The sequence below is a fragment of the Penaeus japonicus genome, unplaced genomic scaffold, assembly GCF_977035675.1.
Source record: "Penaeus japonicus unplaced genomic scaffold, GWHDUDI00000001_assembly GWHDUDI00000014, whole genome shotgun sequence".
Lineage (NCBI taxonomy): Eukaryota > Metazoa > Arthropoda > Malacostraca > Decapoda > Penaeidae > Penaeus > Penaeus japonicus.
Window position 1 is genome coordinate 35,803,822 of NW_028234416.1, and position 23,986 is coordinate 35,827,807.

The 23,986-nt window shown below is 39.1% G+C and overlaps 1 protein-coding gene across 2 annotated transcripts in view; it reads left to right on the forward strand.

Annotated features, from left to right (window-relative positions):
- Window positions 1–20,544, forward strand: part of Exn (Ephexin) — a 250,353-nt gene extending 229,809 nt beyond the window's left edge. Inside the window, exons 6-19 of one of the 2 annotated variants that reach the window (XM_043023327.2) lie at window positions 8,659–8,825; window positions 10,748–11,012; window positions 11,151–11,597; window positions 11,809–12,518; window positions 12,751–12,889; window positions 13,382–13,576; window positions 13,957–14,128; window positions 14,324–14,528; window positions 14,750–15,009; window positions 15,242–15,401; window positions 15,542–15,652; window positions 16,085–16,178; window positions 16,722–16,827; window positions 19,245–19,380. In XM_043023327.2, the coding sequence (XP_042879261.2) occupies window positions 8,659–8,825; window positions 10,748–11,012; window positions 11,151–11,597; window positions 11,809–12,518; window positions 12,751–12,889; window positions 13,382–13,576; window positions 13,957–14,128; window positions 14,324–14,528; window positions 14,750–15,009; window positions 15,242–15,401; window positions 15,542–15,652; window positions 16,085–16,178; window positions 16,722–16,783 (2,987 nt within the window). In that variant the 3' untranslated portion in view covers window positions 16,784–16,827; window positions 19,245–19,380. Of the gene's footprint in view, window positions 1–8,658; window positions 8,826–10,747; window positions 11,013–11,150; window positions 11,598–11,808; window positions 12,519–12,750; window positions 12,890–13,381; window positions 13,577–13,956; window positions 14,129–14,323; window positions 14,529–14,749; window positions 15,010–15,241; window positions 15,402–15,541; window positions 15,653–16,084; window positions 16,179–16,721; window positions 16,828–19,244 lie in introns of both variants that reach the window. The other variant, XM_086544184.1, reaches the window with a different exon arrangement.
- The last annotated feature ends 3,442 nt before the right edge of the window (window positions 20,545–23,986 follow it).

Consider the following 23,986-nt stretch of genomic DNA (forward strand, 5'->3'; position numbering starts at 1 on the left):
TGGTCGTTCGGTGTCGCACGCTATTTCAGCTTTACGGATGAATGGATAAGGAATTGGGATTATGCATCACACGGACAAGCACAAGCACGCAAACGTGCACGCGCGCTTACACTCACACTCATACTCACACTCATACTCACACTCACACTCATACTCATACTCATACTCATACTCATACTCATACTCATACTCACATTCTCACTCTCACACTCATACTCATACTCATACTCATACTCACACTCACACTCATACTCACACTCATACTCATACTCATACTCACACTCATACTCATACTCATACTCACATTCTCACTCACACACACACACACACTCACACACACACTCACACTCACACTCACACTCACACTCACACTCACACTCACACTCACACTCACACTCACACTCACACTCACACTCACACTCACACTCACACTCACACTCACACTCACACTCACACTCACACTCACACTCACACTCACACTCACACTCACACTCACACTCACACTCACACTCACACTCACACTCACACTCACACTCACACTCACACTCACACTCACACTCACACTCACACTCACACTCACACTCACACTCACACTCACACTCACACTCATACTCATACTCATACTCATACTCATACTCATACTCATACTCATACTCATACTCATACTCATACTCATACTCATACTCATACTCATACTCATACTCATACTCATACTCATACTCATACTCATACTCATACTCATACTCATACTCATACTCATACTCATACTCATACTCATACTCATACTCATACTCATACTCATACTCATACTCATACTCATACTCATACTCATACTCATACTCATACTCATACTCATACTCATACTCATACTCATACTCATACTCATACTCATACTCATACTCATACTCATACTCATACTCATACTCATACTCATACTCATACTCATACTCATACTCATACTCATACTCATACTCATACTCATACTCATACTCATACTCATACTCATACTCATACTCATACTCATACTCATACTCATACTCATACTCATACTCATACTCATACTCATACTCATACTCATACTCATACTTATACTCATACACATACTCATATTCATACTCACACTCACACTCATACTCATACTCATACTCATACACATACTCATACTCATACTCATACTCATACTCATACTCATACTCATACTCATACTCATACTCATACTCATACTCATACTCATACTCATACTCATACTCATACTCATACTCATACTCATACTCATACTCATACTCATACTCATACTCATACTCATACTCATACTCATACTCATACTCATACTCATACTCATACTCATACTCATACTCATACTCATACTCATACTCATACTCATACTCATACTCATACTCATACTCATACTCATACTCATACTCATACTCATACTCATACTCCTACTCATACTCATACTCATACTCATACTCATACTCATACTCATACTCATACTCATACTCATACTCATACTCATACTCATACTCATACTCATACTCATACTCATACTCATACTCATACTCATACTCATACTCTCACACTCACACTCACACTCATACTCATACTCATACTCATACTCATACTCATACTCATACTCTCACTCTCACTCTCACACTCACACTCACACTCATACTCATACTCATACTCATACTCATACTCATACTCATACTCATACTCATATTTACACTCATACTCATACTCATACTCATACTCATACTCATACTCATACTCATACTCATACTCATACTCATACTCATACTCATACTCATACTCATACTCATACTCATACTCATACTCATACTCATACTCATACTCATACTCATACTCATACTCATACTCATACTCATACTCACACTCACACTCACACTCACACTCACACTCACACTCACACTCACACTCATACTCATACTCATACTCATACTCATACTCATACTCATACTCATACTCATACTCATACTCATACTCATACTCATACTCATACTCATACTCATACTCATACTCATACTCATACTCATACTCATACTCATACTCATACTCATACTCATACTCATACTCATACTCATACTCATACTCATACTCACACTCACACTCACACTCACACTCACACTCACACTCACACTCACACTCACACTCACACTCACACTCACACTCACACTCACACTCACACTCACACTCACACTCACACTCACACTCACACTCACACTCACACTCACACTCATACTCATACTCATACTCATACTCATACTCATACTCATACTCATACTCATACTCATACTCATACTCATACTCATACTCATACTCATACTCATACTCATACTCATACTCATACTCATACTCATACTCATACTCATACTCATACTCATACTCATACTCATACTCATACTCATACTCATACTCATACTCATACTCATACTCATACTCATACTCATACTCATACTCATACTCATACTCATACTCATACTCATACTCATACTCATACTCATACTCATACTCATACTCATACTCATACTCATACTCATACTCATACTCATACTCATATGTGCATACTCATACTTATACTTATACTCATACTCATACTCATACTCATACTCACTCATACTCATACTCATACTCTTACTCATACTCATACTCATACTCATACTCATACTCACACTCACACTCACACTCACATTCATACTCATACTCATACTCATACTCATACTCATACTCATACTCATACTCATACTCATACTCATACTCATACTCATACTCATACTCATACTCATACTCATACTCATACTCATACTCATACTCATACTCATACTCATACTCATACTCATACTCATACTCATACTCATACTCATACTCACACTCACACTCACACTCACACTCACACTCACACTCACACTCACACTCACACTCACACTCACACTCACACTCACACTCACACTCACACTCACACTCACACTCACACTCATACTCATACTCATACTCATACTCATACTCATACTCATACTCATACTCATACTCATACTCATACTCATACTCATACTCATACTCATACTCATACTCATACTCATACTCACACTCATACTCATACTCATACTCATACTCATACTCATACTCATACTCATACTCATACTCATACTCATACTCATACTCATACTCATACTCATACTCATACTCATACTCATACTCATACTCATACTCATACTCATACTCATACTCATACTCATACTCATACTCTCACTCATACTCATACACACACTCATACACATGCTCATACTCATACTCATACTCATACTCATACTCATACTCATACTCATACTCATACTCATACTCATACTCATACTCATACTCATACTCATACTCATACTCATACTCATACTCATACTCATACTCATACTCATACTCATACTCATACTCACACTCACACTCACACTCACACTCACACTCACACTCACACTCACACTCACACTCATACTCATACTCAGACTCATACTCATACTCACACTCATACTTTTTCTCTTTCTCCTTTCATCCCTCCCTCCCTCCCTCCCTCCCTCCCTCCCTTCCCTCCCTCCCTCCCTCCCTCCCTCCCCTCCCCTCCCTCCCCTCCCTCCCTTCCCTCCCTTCCCTCCCTATCCCCGCTCCCTCCCTCCCTTCCAACCAAGGTGATTACTTTTCCCTCGAGGTTTAATTACTGTGTTTTGGCTGTGGCTTCTCTTCACCAGACGGACGGTTTTCTCTTTAGACAAAAAAAGAAAAACAAAGAAAAAAAGAAGAAGAAGAAAAAAACCTACAATGTGATGCGTCTTTTCCCGCAATCATAGCTTGAGATGTAGCGGCATATGATGTCCTCTGCCGTGCGAATTAGTGGTTGGTTTGTGGGATGACTTGGTGGAGGTGGAGGGGAGACAAGCAAAGAAGGGGGGGGGAGAAGGGGGATGACTTTCGAAGGACGGTGGAGAAGGGGGATGACGTACGAAGAAAGGAAGGAAGGAAAGGGGGATGAGTTTCGAAGGAGGGAGGAGAAGGGGGTGAGTTACAAAGGAAGGAAGGAAGGAAGGAAGGAAGGAAAGGGGGTGACTTACAAAGGAAGGAAGGAAAGGGGGATGCGTTTCGAAGGAGGGAGGAGAAGGGGGCTGACGTAGGAAGTAAGGAAGGAAAGGGGGATGACTTACGAAGGAAAGAAGTGAATGAGGATGACTTGCGGAGGAGGAAAGAGACTGAAATAAAGAGAAGCAGCGTCGTTGCGTCTTCAAGGTCCTGCCGCTTCGAGGAAGACCTTGACACGCCTTGGTGATTCTTCAGCCTCGCGCTCCAACACCTGCGACGTCTGTCTGTCACGGATCGGCGGATCGGCGAGCGAGCCTTGTCCTGATGATTCGAGGAAAGACAATACGAAATATAGTCTGAAGTGAAAATGGGCTGCGTACGTGTGTGTGTGTGTGTGTGTGTGTGTGTGTGTGTGTGTGTGTGTGTGTGTGTGTGTGTGTGTGTGTGTGTGTGTGTGTGTGTGTGTGTGTGTGTGTGTGTGTGTTCTGGGAGAAGAAACAGTAGACGATAGTGTGAAAAGAACGAACATTTTTGGATTCTCTTGAATCATTATGATAGCCCTGATATTAAATATCCATAAAAATTCGCGAACACTAAATCTGCAATTTTGTATTGCTATTTCCCGTCCCAGTGTGAACAACGATTAGACCTTTTGTCTCCTGTTGATACTTTCTTTGTGATTGCCTGTTGCTGCGTTAGCGAGTCAGGCCCACCGACCCACTCACCCCGGAAATCAGCTGAGAGTGGCAGGAGAGGTCATTGTAACAGAGACAACAAAGTAACAGAGAGAGAAACCAGCGCACCCCCGTTTTCCCTTTTCCCCCTCCCCCCCTCCATTCTCTTCCTCTTCTCCCCCTCTCCTTCCTTCCCTTCACCCCACCTCCTCTCCTCCCTTTATTCCCTACTCTTCCCTTCATCCCCCCTCCCTCCCTCACCTTCTCTTCACCCCCTCTTCTCCCCTTCTCTTCGTTCTCTCCCTCTCTCCTCCTTTCTCCCCTCCCCTCCCCTCCCCTTCACCTCCTACCCCACCTCCTACCCCACCCCCACCCCCTACTCCTTCCCTTCATCCCCCCCCCTCTCTCCCTCACCTTTTCTTCACCCCCTCTACTCCCCTTCTCTTCGTTCTCTCCCCCTCTCCTTCTCCTTTCTCCCCTCCCCTCCCCTCCCCTTCACCTCCTACCCCACCCCCACCCCCTACTCCTGACCACACCTCCCCGCACACACACGCGAATTCAAGGAGAAACAGCGGTCATCAGTCTGCTACCGGAAATGCCAACGAAAGTGACACTCGTCTTTACAGTATTATACATAAAAAAAGAGTAATTGAAGTCATTCGAGCTCTTGGTCACTAGATATTTGGAGTTTAGACTTACGTTGGAATTATTAGTGAGTGTAATTCTCTTATTAAGGGGGGATAAAAAGAACATGGCTCACCTCACTCAAGTCGCATCCCAATGTTTTGAAATATATAGATATTCCAGATACATTTGATATATGTCCGCATTTGAGGATGTCTTTGAGATGCATCTCGGTGGAGATCCTTGCTTGAGCTGGCGTGTGGGTTTGCAGTTTACGTGACCTCCTCGTCGACCATCCTGCTGGGGCAGAGCGAACCCAACACCTACGACACCGCCTACTCCCCCGGCTACTACAACGCCTCCCTCCTCTCCACGGCCAGCACCTCCAGCAGCCTCTACTACGAGAGCGCCAAGATCAGGAGCATCTTCTACGAGGGGGACGAGAACGAGGCTCAGGAAATCAGCCTCTACGTGGAAGGTTTGTGGATGGTCCTTTTTTTGTATTACTTGTCCAGGAGTGTGTTTCGAGAAGGTGACGTGGCTCGACATATATTATAATTTTTTTGCTTCATGGGCGTGGTATGTGGTCATGTTTTCCTCGGTTGATTGATCGCGATAGCGGCTCGTGCCCTTTCCGTACGGGCGAAGGGCAAGCTCTTCTGCCTCCGTCCCTGTCGAGGAGGTGATATGCCTAAGAACTTGCGTGGGCATTCTCCTCCTATAAATCTCAGCGTGGATGCCCGTACGTCGCGCGCGTGCATTGCGCCTGCCACCGTCCAGGCGGAAGTAGAGAGTTCCTTCCCCACCTTGACTCCGGCGTGCGGGACCGCCAAGGCTGACACCCGCATGCGAGTGTGACGTCTAATGACTCGGGGCGCCGCAGCTGCGGTCTGTAATAGCGCCACAGTAGCGTATGTGCTTTTGGGCGGTTATGATTGTGATCTAATTGTATTCTGGTTAGCTGCACATGACCTACGTGCGGTTGTTTCGAGCCTGCAGCCGAGGTAAGTGGTTCTTAAATGCTCCTCGGGGGCGCTAGGTACTCCTCGGAAGTAGGGTAAGATGATCTACATGTCTACAGGGAAACAGGTAAGTAGTCTTGTGCATGTTTTCGTAGATTTGTTTGGGGAACCGCATGATTTTCGTATCCTGTTCGTCAACGCATGCATGTATAATTTTTGTTCCTCTTTTTTTTTATAGATTTTAGGGACATTTTCTCTTACAAACTCCTCACATATATAACTACAAACAAATCAAGTGCCTTTAGTAAATACAGACAAAAGTAACAGTTTAGTGAGTCTTGTCAAAGGGGCGGCGCTAGAGTTAGTCATTCGTTATAAAGTTTTGTTTGTGTTTGGAAAGAAGTCATGTTGCTTTACAGTAGGATTTTGCGGTCAGCTGATCACGTTTCTCGCCTCGTAATAGAACGCCGACACTGATTAGGAACGTCATGTGTCTCCGTGTTTATCTCCGTGCTTTGATGTCACGTTTAGGATACACGAGTGAAGTTCTGCCTGATGTCTGTAAAGGAGATGAGGATTTTGGGCGTTCCTTGGTGGCGTAGAAGGTGGTGGGGATTTGAGTGCGGCCGCGTGGATCCGTGGTGTTCGGACTCTCAATTTCCTCTCTCTCTCTCTCTTTGTTTCTCTCTCTCTCTCTCTCTCTCTCTCTCTCTCTCTCTCTCTCTCTCTCTCTCTCTCTCTCTCTCTCTCTCTCTCTCTCTCTCTCTCTCTCTCTCTCTTCTCTCTCTCTCTCCCTCTCTCTCCTCTTCTCTCTCTCCTCTCCTCTCTCTCTCTCTCTCTCTCTCCCTCTCTTCTCCTCTCTCCTCTCTCCCTCTCCTCTCTCTCTCCCTCTCTCTCTCTCCTCTCCCCCCCCCTTCCCTCCCCTTCCCCCTCCCCTTCCCCTTCCCCTCCCCTTCTCCCTCCCCACCCTCCCCCTCCCCTTCCCTCTCCCTCTCCCCTCCCCCTCCCCCTCCCTCTCTCCCTCTCCCTCTCCCTCTGCCTCTTCCTCTCCCTCTCCCTCTCCCTCACTCCCTTACCCCCGCTGCAGTCAGTATATGTTTACAGCATCCACAATGCGCACAAAGACCCCACACAGCCTGAGCGGTTGATCCAGCTCTTAATGTGAGATTGTACAAGTAGATTGTCAGTGTGACGTAGAGCGATGGCTGAGAGGCGGAACAAGAGGTGGTTTTGTGAATGGGGACTGGTGAATGAACTTAGTATTTGTGCTTTTAATTAATGTTTGCGTATATGTCCGTGGGTATTTTGATAGTGTGGGTGATGAAATGATTAGATGTATGATGAATACGTATAGGTTCTTAAGGCGCTGTCACACTAGCCTATTTTCCGTAGTTTTATTTCGTCAATTTTCAAAAATTGTCAATTTTTCGAGGCGCGCAGTCACACTAGGAGCCATCGGCTTAGTAATGCGATACTCGCATCGCATTTGTAAACAATGGCGCCGAACAAGCGATAGTGCGCGGTTATGCTAGACTTTAGCCGTTTTAGCAGATGCTGAGCGTAACAAGAAAAAGCAATAAAATATTTTAATTCAAGTATTCTTCTGAAGGGCCTGTATCCATCCACAGTCCATTGTTTTTCAAAACTGGAGGAAAAATAGCGCGCTCTGCGGCTGACGGATGTAAACAATGAAGTCCAGCACTTAAAACAAATTTTATCTAATGAAATAAAATTTAGATTTACATACTCCTCTTTGTCAATTTTAAGCTCTAAATATGAAAAGTAAATTTCATTATATTTGAATATTATTAATGATTTAAAACAAATACGAACATTTAAAAATATAGTTCTTGATTTGATTATGCTTGGCCAATAGGATGACGGGAATGTTTCACGCGGAAACTCGGAATATCGTCTGACTAGAAAGATGCCAATTCGCTCAAAAATTGACAATTTTTCAGAAAATTGACGGAAAAGTGCTAGTGTGACAGCGCCTTAGTGACGTATTTACTGTCGGCGCGGTATACAGTATAGGCTTTAATAGTGATGTGTCGTTTTTTGGGAATATATTTGATATATCGATTTTTTTTTGTAGGATATATAGGGTTAATCCGAATATGATGCACCACGAATAACAGTAAATCGGAAAAGAGTTTTGATATATTTAGCAATGCGATTATCAATGGGTGAAGGCAGATTTAAAAGATATAAACTGACATCGAGCATTCATGTAAATTAGGGAAGATCTTAAACGAATAAACACTACATTTATTATAAACTCCCATGGAACTCGAATACTGATTCTATCCTTATGTTTGCAGGTGGAGATTCTGAGGATGAGGATAACGCAACAGGTCATTATGAAGCCATATACGAGGTCATTAACCCGGCAGAGGACGAACACCTCCAGCGGAGTGATGACCACGACTTCGACGACTCCTTTGATTCTGATGATTCGGACGAGGCCTACTCTCGCTTGAGGCCTCAGGTGAGTGCTCGAGTTTTTTTTACTTTATTATTATTATTTCAATGTCTGGACTGTTTTCTGTTGTGTGATAATGGTGGAGCAGTGGTTCAAAAGCTTTTTTTTCAGTGATAGCTCGTCCTTAAACTCTCTTTTGTTTTAACCCTTTCTTTAACCCCCTCACCATTAGCTAGAAACAAGAGCGCATCTTGGCGTGTTCCACGAATTACTGTTTCTCTAAAAATGAATATAAGTTACATCCCCAAACGATAAACATAAATCTCACCAGAAGAAAGAGCGTAACTTTAAATTCAAACGCAATCTAGCATGAAAGAGGAGGTATGGTGATCATTGATAACTAAGGCAAGCAAAATCATCTGAATATCTATAACTACTTTGGTGAGATACTCTACACGCCTGTCTGCATCTGACACGAAAACTAAGCTGATTTTGTTACTCTTTACGATGCAAAATCTAAGCTTGAACGTTTTATTTCCAAAGAGCCGAGGCCCCCTGTTTGAGAACCACTGAGTAAGAGTACAAGTGAAATCCTTTGAGTGTTTTGTTTTGTTCACGTGTTTTAGTAGGCTTTCTCAGCATTTTTGTTTTCTCTATTAATGTCTAGTATTTTCTCTGTTTTGAAGTATTTTGATATTATCAAACCTCGGAAACCATTAGACAGTGTATATGTGCATGTGTATGTTTATTATCTATCTGTTTATATGGATAGATATAGGCGCGCGCACACACACACACACACACACACACACACACACACACACACACACACACACACACACACACACACACACACACACACACACACACACACACACACACACACACACACAAACACAAACACACACACGTTTTTGTCAGCAAATTATCTATAACAAATAACAAACTCAAAGCGCAGTCATAAGCAGCAGCCTCGGCCTTCGGTGGAAATTCGTACCGAACCGCTCGAGCAAATGCTTCGGAATCTTGTTGTTCGACCCCCATGGAAGGCATAGCGGTGGAGTTCGGAGGTTAGGTAGGATGTGGAATACGGAGTTAGATGAGGTGAGGTGGTGAGGTGTGTGGGTTAGGGTGGGGTGAGGTGAGGTGAGGTGAGGTGAGGTGAGGTGAGGTGAGGTGAGGTGAGGTGAGGTGAGGTGAGGTGAAGTGAGGTGAGGTGAGGTGAGGTGAAGTGAGGTGAGGTGGAGTGGGGTGTGGGGGGTGGGGAGGTGAGGTGAGGTGAGGTGAGGTGGGGTGGAGTGGTGTGGTGTGGTGTGGTGTGGTGTGTGGTGAGGTGAGGTGAGGTGAGGTGAGGTGTGGGGTTAGATGAGGTGTGGGGTGAGGTGAGGTGAGGTGAGGTGAGGTGTGGGGTTAGATGAGGTGTGGGGTGAGGTGAGGTGAGGTGGGGTGGGGTGGTGTGTTTGGTGTGGTGTAGTGAGGTTAGGTGAAATGTAGTGAGGTGAAGTGAAATGGGATAGGATAGGATAGGATAAGAGATAAAGTGAGATGAAATTAGATGTAGTATGGTGGGTTAGGTCTAGTGGGGTGAGCTGAGATGAGGTGTGATGTTAGTTGAGGTGAAGTATAATGTAGTGTTGTAGGATCAGTGAAGGTAAGATGAGTTGAGGTGAAATTCAAGTATTTTTTCCATATTAGTGACAGTGCTGATACAGTAATGGTTTGTGAAATCAAAGAACAACAATCCAAATAATTCAAATTTGATAAAAAAAAGATAATGTATTAAAATATTACTCTCTTTTCTTCTTAGGGATGAAGTGACATTTTTGTATGAAAGAACTTAATAGGTAGAAATGAAATGAAGTTGTTACATTAGATTTTATTATCCATGTGGTAATTATTTATACTTTTTTTCAATTCTTTTCTTTAAATACTTCATGACTGAACACTCAAATCATTTACCATATATATAAAAGAATTTTTCTCCACAGTTCCTTGATGATGGATCTCAGACCTCAAGAGACCATCCTGAATCCCTGAGTTCCGAAGTCTCTGCATCGGACAAACTTCAGCAACAGAATGCACAGCAACAGCAGCAGCAACAGTATGGAATCACCAAGATTGCCGAAGCAGCCAACCTAGGCATGCGGAGGCTGAGGCGGAACTGGTCACTGACCAAGAATGAAGTCAGAACGGGCTTGAATCGTATTAAAAAGAAGAGCACATTCAGTGCCTCTGACATCAAAAGTACAGAAAGTAAGTTTTTTTTTTCTTCTGACAAACAGGAATATGTTTAGTAGTATGATGCAGGGTAATGATATGCATATATATATATATATTTTTTTTTTTATATACATTGAGGTTTATGTTAACATATTACCTTGCTTTTTTCAGATCTGGCTTGTGATTTGAGCCCCACAAGTGCAGATAACAAGAGAAAATGGTCCTTCAAGAGTCACTTCCGGCGGAAATCCTCAGCAGGATCGGTAACTTCGGTAACGAGAGCAGGGCCTCCAGCAACCAAGAAGGAATCGGCCACATTCTACCTTACTCTCACAATAGAAACAGAGAGACAAGATGCAGGGGAGATGTCAGATGCTTCCCAACGCACCATCCGCTCAGATTCGGAAAGTGTACTCTCTAACATTAGTACGAAAGAGTACAGAAAGTCTAATACTCCTTCAATAGCATCTGTCACTACACAGAGTTCTTGTGATACTAGTGTGCAGACGAGACAACGACCAGTTTCTAGTATCTATAGTAAGAAGGGATCGACAGGTTCTTCCTGTGGTAGTGGACCAGTAAGGCCTCGCACAGCGCCTCCAGCTCCACCACCAAAAGGTATGACTTTTCTTCTGTAGTGGACTTCATGAATCATGTCCAGTTTTGTAGTGCTTACTTGTTGCATATTTAAGTAGAAGTACAGATTGTAAGACATGAAACAAACCCATATGTTTATTTTATAAATATACAGAAATGTATTTATTTTAAGGTGTGCAGTGGTAAGTAAATGTAAACCATATAAAGACTTCATAATATTCTCACATTTCAGAGAAACTTGTTGACACAAGAAGTGGAGAAAATGAACCTGAGGAACTCAGCAAAGCAAATGTAGCATCCAAGCTAAATCAGCTGCTGTCTTCAGGGCCCACAGCTCCTCCTGGAAGAAGAGTCCTTCGAACATCAGAATGCTCAAGCAGTGACACTTCCCCTGTCCCTGTTCTGATTCACCCAGATGACAGTGGATATGCTGGACTGAGGCCAAATAGCGTGAAATACGCCACAATAGATATGAGTAACTTGGTATCTAACAGTGGTGGAGACTCCAGTGGGGATGAAAGGGCCTTAGGGTTAGAAGTAGCGAGCTCCATCATGCAAAATGTGCCCAAGGCCCGCACATCTGTTGTGAGCGCAGTGTCCCACGGGTCAAGTGAAGGATACATTCGACCTGCAGACATTGCCTCGGCTCCTCCTCCTCTGCCAGCGAGGCGAACACCTGCCAAATCTCCACCAAATGCCAAGTCGTCCTCATCCTCCTCCTCCAGGCGATCACACCCTGTGCTTCTTCACATGCCCTCTAGTCTTGTGGATGGGGATAATAATAGCTACTTAGACTTCAGCTGTGATGCATTGAATCAAGATGAGCCATTGTATGTGAGCTCACATTTTGCTGATGAACCACTGTACCAGTTTTACACAGCAACGGTGCTAGAGAGAGCAACGCAGAATCAAGGAGACTGCTCTTCAGAAGATGATTATGAGGTATTGTCTTTCTTATTTCTTAATAAAAGTACTTGAGAGATGTTACTTATATGAACAATGCTTTTTTTTGTTGTTTTTATTAAAGTTTGAAGATGCACTTGACAGGTGGATAAGAATTGATGACAGGTTTACAGGGCAGTGATGACGATAATTTTTTTAGAACCTAACCTACATCACTACAGTTTGTGTTAATTGACTTATTTTTTGTTAATACTAATTTTCTTGGTAATAGGTAATCAACGATGGACATCATAACTCTCCACCGGGTAAACTGCAAAGTCGTCCTTCTGCAATGGAGCTTGTGACTCCAGCCGATGGACGTCGAACCTTATGGTGTGAGCTGCCAGAAGTCATAGAGAGTGGTATTTTAAGTAAGTAAAGATTGTTGTAATGACCATTTTATTCTATTTTTTGTTGATATCATAGGTTACATTAGAGCAGTGGTTCTTAATGTTTTTACCACCACACCCCCTGTATTAATTAAAACCCAATATGGAAAACTTTGTTGATTACTGTATCAGGATCATACTTTCTTACTTTCCTTAAAAAGTATTGTAAACTTCAACATCATAGCTTTGTCCCAATATGTGATGTCTGAAAATATTTACATTTTTATAGATGCTTAGATTTCTAGGCTTGGGTGACCCACTTGTTGAGAGAATTACAAATAATTAGAGAACTTCCCTACTTTCCCTATTGGGCTTGCCCCCCTCCCCCCTCCCCCCTCCCCTGGAAATTACTCAGGGCCCCCAGGTTTAGAACCACTGCTTGAAAGTATAGGTGCAGTGTTACCACTTGTTACTTTTACAACCTCATTCTCTCATTACTGACTTGTAGTTCATTTCCCCTGTCATATATTTCAGGCCAAATCAACAGCCAAGAGAAGAAGATGCAGGAGGCCATGTTTGAGATGATTACCTCCGAGGCCTCCTACCTGAAGAGTCTCAATGTCTTGGTCACGCATTTCGTTCAGTGCCCCGAGTTTGCCGTTGACGAGGGGGAAGATGCGGTGCTTACCAGGAGGGAGAGACATATTCTATTTTCCGATATTTTACCAGGTGAGTCGGCTTCTCTTTTGTAAATGTGCTTTCTGTTAATAGCCATGTAACAAATTTTTTTTTTTTTTTTTACATCAGTGATGAGAAAAGATTGGAGTGATCCTTAAAGACTTTGTAATCTGTTTGGTTTCTTTAGATATAGATATAATTATCAAGATATAGTTTGAATATACAGTAACTGAATATTATATCTTGATTTAAAGTGTTTTTGTAATGACCTTGGAACAAAAAGAAGCAAAAGATGTTAATGTGTTCAAGGATTATAAAATGTAGATTTGTTTCAAAAAATGTCAGATTTTTATGTTCTAGGAAATTGTAACATTCTTCTGATTTAGGATTTTCTGAACTAAACACAAATATTTCAATCCCTATTTTTTCAGTTAAGAGATGTTCTGAAATGCTCCTTGCTGACCTGGAGAAACGATGGCAGGAGTCTGTCAGAATCTCGAAACTCTCAGACATAATACTGAAACATGCTCATAACCACTCACAAGCCTATGTCAAATACTGTTCCAATCAAATCTACCAGGACAGAATATTAAAAGAACTGAAGTAAGTATAGGGCTGTCTTGAGGTTATAATCAAGTAGATTTGTTGTTTTGATGTAATTTCATTTCACGCTGTGACTTGACATTCATGCAATTAGATCAGCTATATTGAATTATATTTAAAAAAAAGGCTTAATATTTTTTTTTTTTTACAATACTGATAAGTAACAAAGATAATAATCAATGGTTTGCCTTGCAGAGAAAACAATCCGAGGTTCTTGGAGGTGCTGAATCGCTTAGAGAGTTCTCCAGTGTGCCAATCCCTTGCCATGCACTCCTTCCTCATGCTGCCCATGCAGAGGATCACGAGACTGCCCTTGCTCGTGGATGCCATATTTCACAGGCTGGAATACGGCACCCCGGAGTGGAATGAGTGTAAACTAGCCTTAGCTACTCTAACAAAGGTCAGTGCTCAGGAGGCCCTGCTTTAACGTTTATGATATAATGTCATTCGTGGATTGTGATTCGGTGGAGGAGATGAGTTGTTTCATGGAGGAGGAAAATTAGCAAATGTAGTATGAAAGTTTGGTTTTGTCCTCCACTTGTGTTAATTACCAGTGAGGAAAGAGTGAAAATACAATTTGTTTAATGCGCATAATTTAATAATTCAAAATCGCATACACAGATTGTAGCTGAATGCAATGAGGGAGCCAGGAAGATGGAGCGTATGGAAGAAATGCTCATCATTTCCCGTCAGCTGGACTTCCGAGAGGTGAAGGCCATTCCACTCATCTCGGCTTCCCGCTGGCTCGTGAAGAAGGGGGAAATGACAAGACTCACATGGAGAGAAAATGACGTCAAGCTCACCTTCGGCAGGAGAATATCCAAACACACACTGTACTTTTTCCTCTTCACAGACCTCCTGGTAGTTACAAAGAAAAAGAGGTAAGTTTGAGTGGTGGCTTTTATTTGTGTTTTTGATTTGCATTCTTATTACCCTTCCAAAGATATATTCTCCCTAAATATGGTATAATCTTAGTTAACTCTTATTTACATTATTTGTTTTTACTTTGACTTTTGCTTTCCTAATGCATGTGGTACACAGGGCCTTATTTTCTAGTAGTATTACATGATCTTACCAAAAGAAATAACATGTATTTTGAATGTTTCCTAACAGTGATGACCAGTACATGGTGCTGGATTACTGCTCAAGGAACATGGTGCAAGTGCTGGAACTGGACGCTGCGGACAAGTTCCCAGGACGGATCCTTGACGGCCACAAGAACCTCCTTATTTTGACCATGTTGCAGAACCATGAGAACAAGACCGTGGAAATGGTTGTTATTTATTTATATATTTACTTTTTAATCTGGAATATTATTTTGTGGAAATAAGCCAGATACGATTTTCATGGAGGTGCTCAATCTTGGAAGTTGATATTAGGAAATAACTTTCTTTTTCTTTATTTGTATTATAGGTTGTATCCTGTCCAATGGAGTCTGACAGGACGCGCTGGGTGGAAGCAGTGACACCCAGAAGCTCAGACAACCCTGATGAAAGGATCTATGAGGAGTGGGACTGCCCTCAGGTAAGTTATGTGATGTTGCAGTATTGGATAAGTGATTATGGTATGTGGAAAGGTGAATGAATAGTTGAGTAAGTAATAGATTGTTCAACGGATGAGCGGGTTTATGGTTGAATTGATGAAAGAGGTTAGGTGGTTAGTTAAACTGTTGGGTGGATGGGTTAGTGGATGGAGTTAGTGGGTGAATGGATAGGTTAATGGGTGAAGTTGGTGGGTGGTGGATAGATGGGTGGATGGGTGTGTAAATATATTGACTGGTTTGATTTGAATGTAAGTTCTTTGCTTCAGAATGAATTTTAGAAGATTTTAATTGATATAAGTGCATATTATTTCTGTATTTCATTATAATGAATGAATGTATATGTATATTCTTTTGGTTATTATTAATTCATATTAATATTAAGGTAAATATTGATCAAGCTTTTTTTCCTGCAGGTGCAAGCAATTCACCCATACGTTGCCAAACAACCAGATGAACTTTCTCTTGAAGTATCTGATGTTGTTAATGTTTTAAAGAAGATGGCAGATGGTGAGTACCTTGTTGTAAAGTATTTATCTAAACCATTTTTGTATTTCTATAGATAGGAGACAACTTCAAAGACCACAGCATTGCCTATGCTACTGAATTCTAAAGATGTGAACAGACTTTTATATTAGCTCCACAAAGATGACTTCCATTTTGTACATGAGACTGTAATAGTTATTTCTAGAATTGATTGACATCCAAGGGAGTATCTTCAGAGATGTGTAGTAATGGAATAATATAATACAATAGTCATTAACCAGCATGATAATGCAAATTAACCTTTTGATGCATGTAAATATTGTTATATAGAAGAGAGCCATTTCTCAAAATAATCTTGTTAAGTAAAAAAAAAAAAAAAAAAATTGCATGGAATGCCCTAATTTTGCTTTGCCAAGTAAAACCTGCAAGATGCTATCATGCATGAGCTATTGCTTAAGCTTTTTCATGTAAGAAGGAAACTGGCAAAAGCTTTTTATCTTCATGGAACTGCATGAGAGCATAGAAGAACATAGGTCAGCCTTTACTGATTGGTCACTTTCCATTTAGTTCAAGGTTTTTACATACATCCGGCATTAGGTAGCAGTCACCCAAGAACAGTGGAGGCCTAGCAGTCAAGAGTGCAAACTGATGGTCGTCGAGTCAAACAGGTCGAGTTAGTGATTGTGGATTACTGTGTTGGCACTGGTATTGGGAATGATTATTTCTGATAAGATAGGAGTTGATCTTCGTAATACTGTCTTTTTGTAAATGTCCTTTTTTTATTTTTTTTATTATTATTATTATCTTTTTTTTTTTTGTCTTTCCTCCCAAAGTTGTCATACGTTATTTGCAAGTGAACGAAAACTCTTCTCTAGTCTGTTCTATAACTGACATTTTTGTGTATATTTTTTCCCTTTCAGTTGTAGGAAGTGTGATTTAATGCAGGCAGTTGCCATTCTCATTTTCATTCTCTGATTATTTGCTGTGCATAATTGTGTTGCCTTCCCTTTTGAGCCAGTGACTGTCAGTCTTGTGCATGTGTATGTGTATGTGTATGTGTATGTGTATGTGTATGTGTATATGTATATGTATATGTATATGTGTATGTGTATGTGTATGTATTGTATGATATGTGTATGTAATATTGTATATGTTATGTGTATGTGTATATGTATATGTTATGTTATGTATATGTATGTGTATGTGTATGTGTATGTGTATGTGTATGTGTATGTGTATGTGTATGTGTATGTGTATGTGTATGTGTATGTGTATGTGTATGTGTATATGTATATGTATATATATGTGTGTGTGTGTGTGTGTGTGTGTGTTTATATGTTCATATATGTGTGTGTGTGTGTGTGTGTATGTGTATGTATATGTATATATATGTTATGGATGGATGGATGGATGTATATATATATGTATGTGTTTATGTATGTATAAATACATACATTGATTAATTAATTAATTCATTTGTTTCCAAACATTGTATTTCCCAATAAATTGGTCTAGACTATTGCATCAAAAACAAGGTTTCTAATGAATTACATATATATAATAAGAAAGGGAGAAAGGAAGGATAATATATTTTATTGCGTTGATAAAATGGTAGAACACGTCACATAAGATTGGTAGTTGAAAGATGAGACAGCTCTTTTGAAATCCTTCTGGATTTCATCTTTTGAAGATCTTAGAGGACTTTGAACTGTTTTCTCATTTGTCAATAAACCTCTTTTGTATTTATTGTGATTTTTAACCAAAGATAGAAAATCCGTCATTTCAAGGGTTAGGATATAAAGGGTTAAGAAGCAACCGTGCATACAAGGTACCTTAATGATGACAGTTTGGTATTCTGATGTGGAGGACAAGATTCATCAGCATAGATTGTTATCACACAAGTAGATTTGTATGATGTGGGATGTATGATGTGTGTGCTTTCATTTCACAATTCTGTTTAGTCTTGTGTTTTAATGGCAATCCCATTCCTGCTGTTGCAACAGAACATGTGAGTGATATGTTATTATTTCCTCGTTCTTCTCTTTTCTGTTTTTCATCTTCATGTGGTGATATGTTTTAACAATTAAACAGTTGTGAACATTTTTTGAACAGGGAATTATTTGAATACTATTTAATACCATTATAGATCGTGGAAAAGGCTTGTAAAGGGAGTCGGGAGATGGTGGAGAGATGTTAATGAACGTTGATGTTTTGAATCTGTTTTATTGAATGATGATTCGACTTGTATAGTGTAAACTTATGTCTTTCATAGTACAATTGTTTTTGGCTTCTGTTATATATTCCCAGATGCTTTTATTTTCTATATGTTTTCTGAATTTCTGCATGAGGTGTCAGTTTATCAAAATTCTGGAAAATAGAAGCTAAAGCTTTTGAAAGTGATAAATGTATTTATTATGTGTATGAAATATATGCATGCACAAAAACAAATCAATGCACAAGCTTAGGCATGTAGACATATACAGCTTTAAACCTAAATTGTAGCACTTACATACCACATACACATACACCTGCATAATACAATGCATGACACAATAGTAGGCTAAATAATATGCAGTAGGAATTATGATATTAACAAACATTTGATGCATGTTCCTGCAGTAACACTAGTTGCATGATTTAATTACTTGTGGAAATTTACAGAGAATCTGACAAGAATGACTAAGTAAAGCATGTAATATTGACATTAAAAGTACTGTAATTTTTTTTTTTTTCCTACCATATAAAATGGTTGGCCTTTAGCTATGACACAGACTATGAGGATGGTAGATACTTCTAATAAGTGTTCGAGAAAGGATACAACCATTTGTTTTTGTGTATTTGTATTCAATGATAGGTTTTTAAAAATTGATAGATTTTGAGATTTACATATTGTAATAAATAATACATATAATACATTTACATGCAAAAGAATGATAAAAGATTTACATGTAATAATAATAATAATAATAATAATAATCCAATATGAGTATTTGATTTCAATAAGTTTTTATCTTTCAACCAGAGCAATCTGTAGATTTGAGCCATAAAGATATCAGCTTGAAATAACGAGTTCTTCTCTCCCAACGCCAGGCTGGTACCAGGGAGAGAGGATCCGTGACCAGGAGCGAGGGTGGTTCCCCGGGAGCTTCACTGTGGAGATCTCGTCGACCCACGTCAGGGCTCGCAACCTCCGCCAGCGCTACCGCCTCCTGGCCATCTCCGGCTCTCTTCTGGATGAGCTGAAAAGGGAGAAGGAACGCTATGAGAAGGAGGAGAAGAAGAAGGACCGGAGAAGAACGCTAACCATGAAGGAGGTGATATCGTCTCAGGCACTCAATTAGGAAAGGAGAGGTGGAAAGTGGACAGTATTTCACACCCTTCCAAGTGTTAATCTTTTTTTTTTTCTGTGTTTGTGCAGAATGTTCAGTATATTGCAGACTGAAGAAAAAAGGAAAGCACATTTTGAAGACAGTTATGTACTTATGGATTTTTAGTGAAAGAAGAAATATACTTTTGTTATATAAAAGCTGGCTTTATGATTATGATAGTGCAGAAATATTTACAGAAACTCCTTTTTGTTAAGCTTTCGCAATATAACATTCTCCAGTGGTGGCAAACAAGCCAGAATTGTGATGAAGTAACTCCTGTGAACGTTAGTAGTCAGTGATGAGAAATACCTTTGTGATGAAACTTAGGTAACTGAAAAATGATTGTTTTTTTACGTTATAAGATGCCTCCAACAGTATGGATTTGATTTTTAATCTTCAATTTGTGTAATGGTGAAAGGGGTCAGTATTACACACAAATACAAGCATATTTCCAACAGACCCACACAAACATTTATAAATACATACAGTATATATACACATATATATATATACTCGCATATGAATGTGTGTAAGCATAAATTGTTGTGATCTCTCTCTTGTTACAACCTTTAGAAGTCTATTGAGTTTCAGGTGTCAGGACTAACAAGGATTTACAGTTTCAGTGGGATGAAAGGAGCAATTGTGATGTAAAGTGTATGCAGTGATTGTTACTCAACTAACATAGTAGTTTGTTATCCCAGCATTGGAATGTGTAATAAATATTGTGTACGGACCATAATCAAAGGTAAATTCAGAGATTTATAATTACAGTGTTTGAAATACTTAACCAAATATAAAGGGCAATCGTTTTTTTTTTTTTTTCTTTGTTACATAGTTCTAAAAAAAGGTATTTAAGATTTCTTTTTGTATTTGAGGTACAGTAATGTGAATAAGATTATTGAATATATTGTTCATTTAGATCCAGTATTTGAACCCTGTATATAAGAATCTGGTAACATTCCAGATGTAAGTTTATTGTGTATATAATGAGAATTTGATAAAATACAACAATTTTAAAGATTGTTATGGCTTTCTTTCCTTCCTTTTTTTATGTTCCTGGCTAAACCAATAACAAGTGTTTTTCACATTTAGATATTATGTAATGATGTATTCAGTTCTTTATAGATATGAATAAAGACCGCCATAGTAAGAACGATAAACAAGGTGCTATCCTGAAGACTTTTCTCCGGACGAGTCAACCCAAAATGGATATTCAAAGTAAATCTAGACAAGAAGAAATAGTGGATAGATAAACTGTAGAAACAAGGGTTTGATCAGGTCACAAGAGAGGTCATCCATATCCCATTGGCCAACACTTGAAATTGGGTGTTTTTGTTTAATTAGAACAGATTCTAAGATGTTTCTTTCCTATTAATTAAAATATTTATCAATTAATTTAGCTTTATTCCAATTCAGCTGATGAAACACGCATTAGATTGCCTAGCATATCCAACATCATGTTTGTGTCCATTTATTCTTTTGTTAATTAAGAGTTCTACCTATTTCTCCTATGTAAGAAATAGAACATTGCTTACACGACATAGGATTAAAATACTGAAGAAGCATCAAGAGCACCGTTGGCCGGACTGCGCTTCACCAGAGAGTTACGTAACGTGTGAAGAAAAGTAGGAATGAGATAAACATTTTTAATTGATAAATGACGGTTATCATCGAGCGAGCTACGGGTCATACAGGATAACCTTTAAATTACCAGACTTATCCTTCTGAACTTTATAAAAGATTTTAAATTGTTATCTAGTTCTTAGTCAATAATTTCACCATCGTTAAGCCAGTAGGCTCTAAGAGGCTACTGAGCAGGAGATAGTAAGAAAGAAAAAAAATGAAGATAATAGCGGTGTGAGTAGGTTTAAGTTGGCATTTTATATATTTAACTCTTGTTTTTCTAATAATTGTTATCCTCATTATTGCTGATATTACTGTTATCCTTAATATCAATGTAGGTGTTGCATTGGGCATTTTATTGTATTGTTACATGAAATTCTATCGTTATTATAATCGTTATTATTGTCACGTATCGGATTATCATAATTCTTCTTTTCTAATCTTACTCCTTAGCACTTTCACCTTCGTATGATGACAAAGCAAAGTGAGATTGTAAAGAAGAAGGAACTAGAAGAGAACGAGAATAATGCATAGAGAGGAGTTGCAACCAAAATGTTGATATTGATTGCATTCACTCGGAAAAAAAAAATCACGCATATGGGAAGTCAGACCCCGAAGGTAAAACTGAATATTACACAATTTGTCTATCACACACTAAGCTGATACACAAGGACGATAAATCAGCTTTACAAACTTAAACTCAGGACAATCTAAAGAAAAAAAAGAAAGAAATAATGAAAGGCAGAGTTGTCTTTTAGGGATGAAAATGATAGAGAGCGATTTTCAGATGCTTCATACGGCTTAATTAATCTCTGTAGGATTATCAAAGAGAGAATTACAGCCTCTGTAATCTCCCCGTTAGTTCAGTTGCTTTGATGACAACACTATTTAGCATCAATTTATACTAAATGACTTGATATTACGTATATAATAATTATCTAATATTTGTATCAAGCGTATAATCCATACGAGAAAAGTAGACGTATATGCTGTAGATAAAACCTTTTTGGATTATTTTTTTCATCAATAGTATTAACGTTTGTCACATAGCCTACTTAGAGTCTGCTTAGATATACTTAGAGAGAAGCATTTAGATTCATGCAAATGGACATTCGATTCTTTGATTGTATTTTTAAAAGAATTTATCATCTTCCCACCGGATTTTTTTTTCATTTTCAACATTTTAAGCAGTAATAAAATACAACTCAATACTGATAGCCTAAATACAATGATAATAGTATTAATGGCGATGGAATGTCATTGGCAATAACGTTTATGATGAAAGTGACAATTTCTCAAATCATCATCAGAGCGACATAACAGCAACGCATAAACAACATACTTGTAAAACTGAAATATATTTCCTGGTTTACAGAGTCAGAAAAGACACACAACAGCGAATGACAACCGTTATGCGGAAGGTTAGATGCTAACTAATAATAAAAAAATAAAAATAAAATAATAATAAAAACTAACTAATAAAAATAATAATAATGATAATAATAAAAAATAATGGCAGAAACGTAGCGGTTTATAGAAAGAACTTACTAGAAAAGACAGAAAGAAGCTAAGTCAGAGATCCAGAGAAAGAAAAATGGCGGTTATGTAAAAACCGCGAAAATGTAACAATAATACATATCAAAACCAAGAGCTTAGGCCAGAGCTAAAGACAAGAGGATAGTATAATCCCAGTATTTAGTATAATCTCAAGTTCGTGTCGATAAGTGGAGCAAAGAATAAGGAATATCATTAGGTTAATTTCTTTAACTTCATTTACACTCGGACAAGAGGACGGGTGATTCTCAAAATGCATTCATCACTTTTACATGTAAGAAGCTTCTTATTGTTTCGGAGTTCATCCCACTGATTTAAGTTCCTTGATATTAGATAACCGAGAGGAATTATCAAGGAGTAATAAGAAGCGTGATGAACCATGGGAAAGAAAGTAGGAAAGTAACCGCCATGCATTTAACGAAAGAGGCAATGGCGAGCTGGATCGGTACCCCCCCCCCCCAAAAAAAAAAAAAAAAAAAAAAAAAAAAAAAAAAAAAAAATTAAACTTTTATTATTTATTAATTTATTTATTTGACAAGAAGTAACAATAGATTTCAGTAGCATCAAATTGGATTTTTTTATCGGTCTCAAAGTTGTATCAAGTGAATAAGCAGAACATATTAATTACGAAGAGGAAGAACGAATTGATTGATTAATTGATTCCTGCTTTCTTTAATGACCTATAATTAATGGTGGTGGTTTCTCCCATACCAACGTTAATAATTACCAAACTGTAATACCATGTAGGCTTAATACATTTACACTAGAATCAGAATGACAACTTATGGTGAATTCAGGGATTTTCCACGTAGCATTGGCATCAGTTTGACATTTTTATGAATATTAATGAAATATTTTCAACTTATAATACTTAAAATCCTCGTTATCTTAATAGTATACACACGGTGGAAATGTCTACATATCTGGAAGATATCGTTATTGATGATAAGAAGAGCCTCATAGACCGTAATTAGACTTTTGATCGATTTTAAACATCATCAAAGACTTCTATAAGCCTGATTTATTCTGGATTTATCCATTAATTCTCTGTACGCCATGCTTTATACTTATTCAAATTCGATTTAAGAACAGTATAAATCGAGAAGAAATCTCTCTGTCATAAGTAGGGCAGGTCTTATCAGCTAAGGCTATTTAGTAGGTCAATATATAAAAAAAATATGAATATCAAAGCATGAGGGGCGGCCGGGTGAAGCGTCGACTTCGCAAATCTCTCTGTACTGAACTAAAATGAATCAATGAATATAAGATATATAAGTTGAGCTGAGC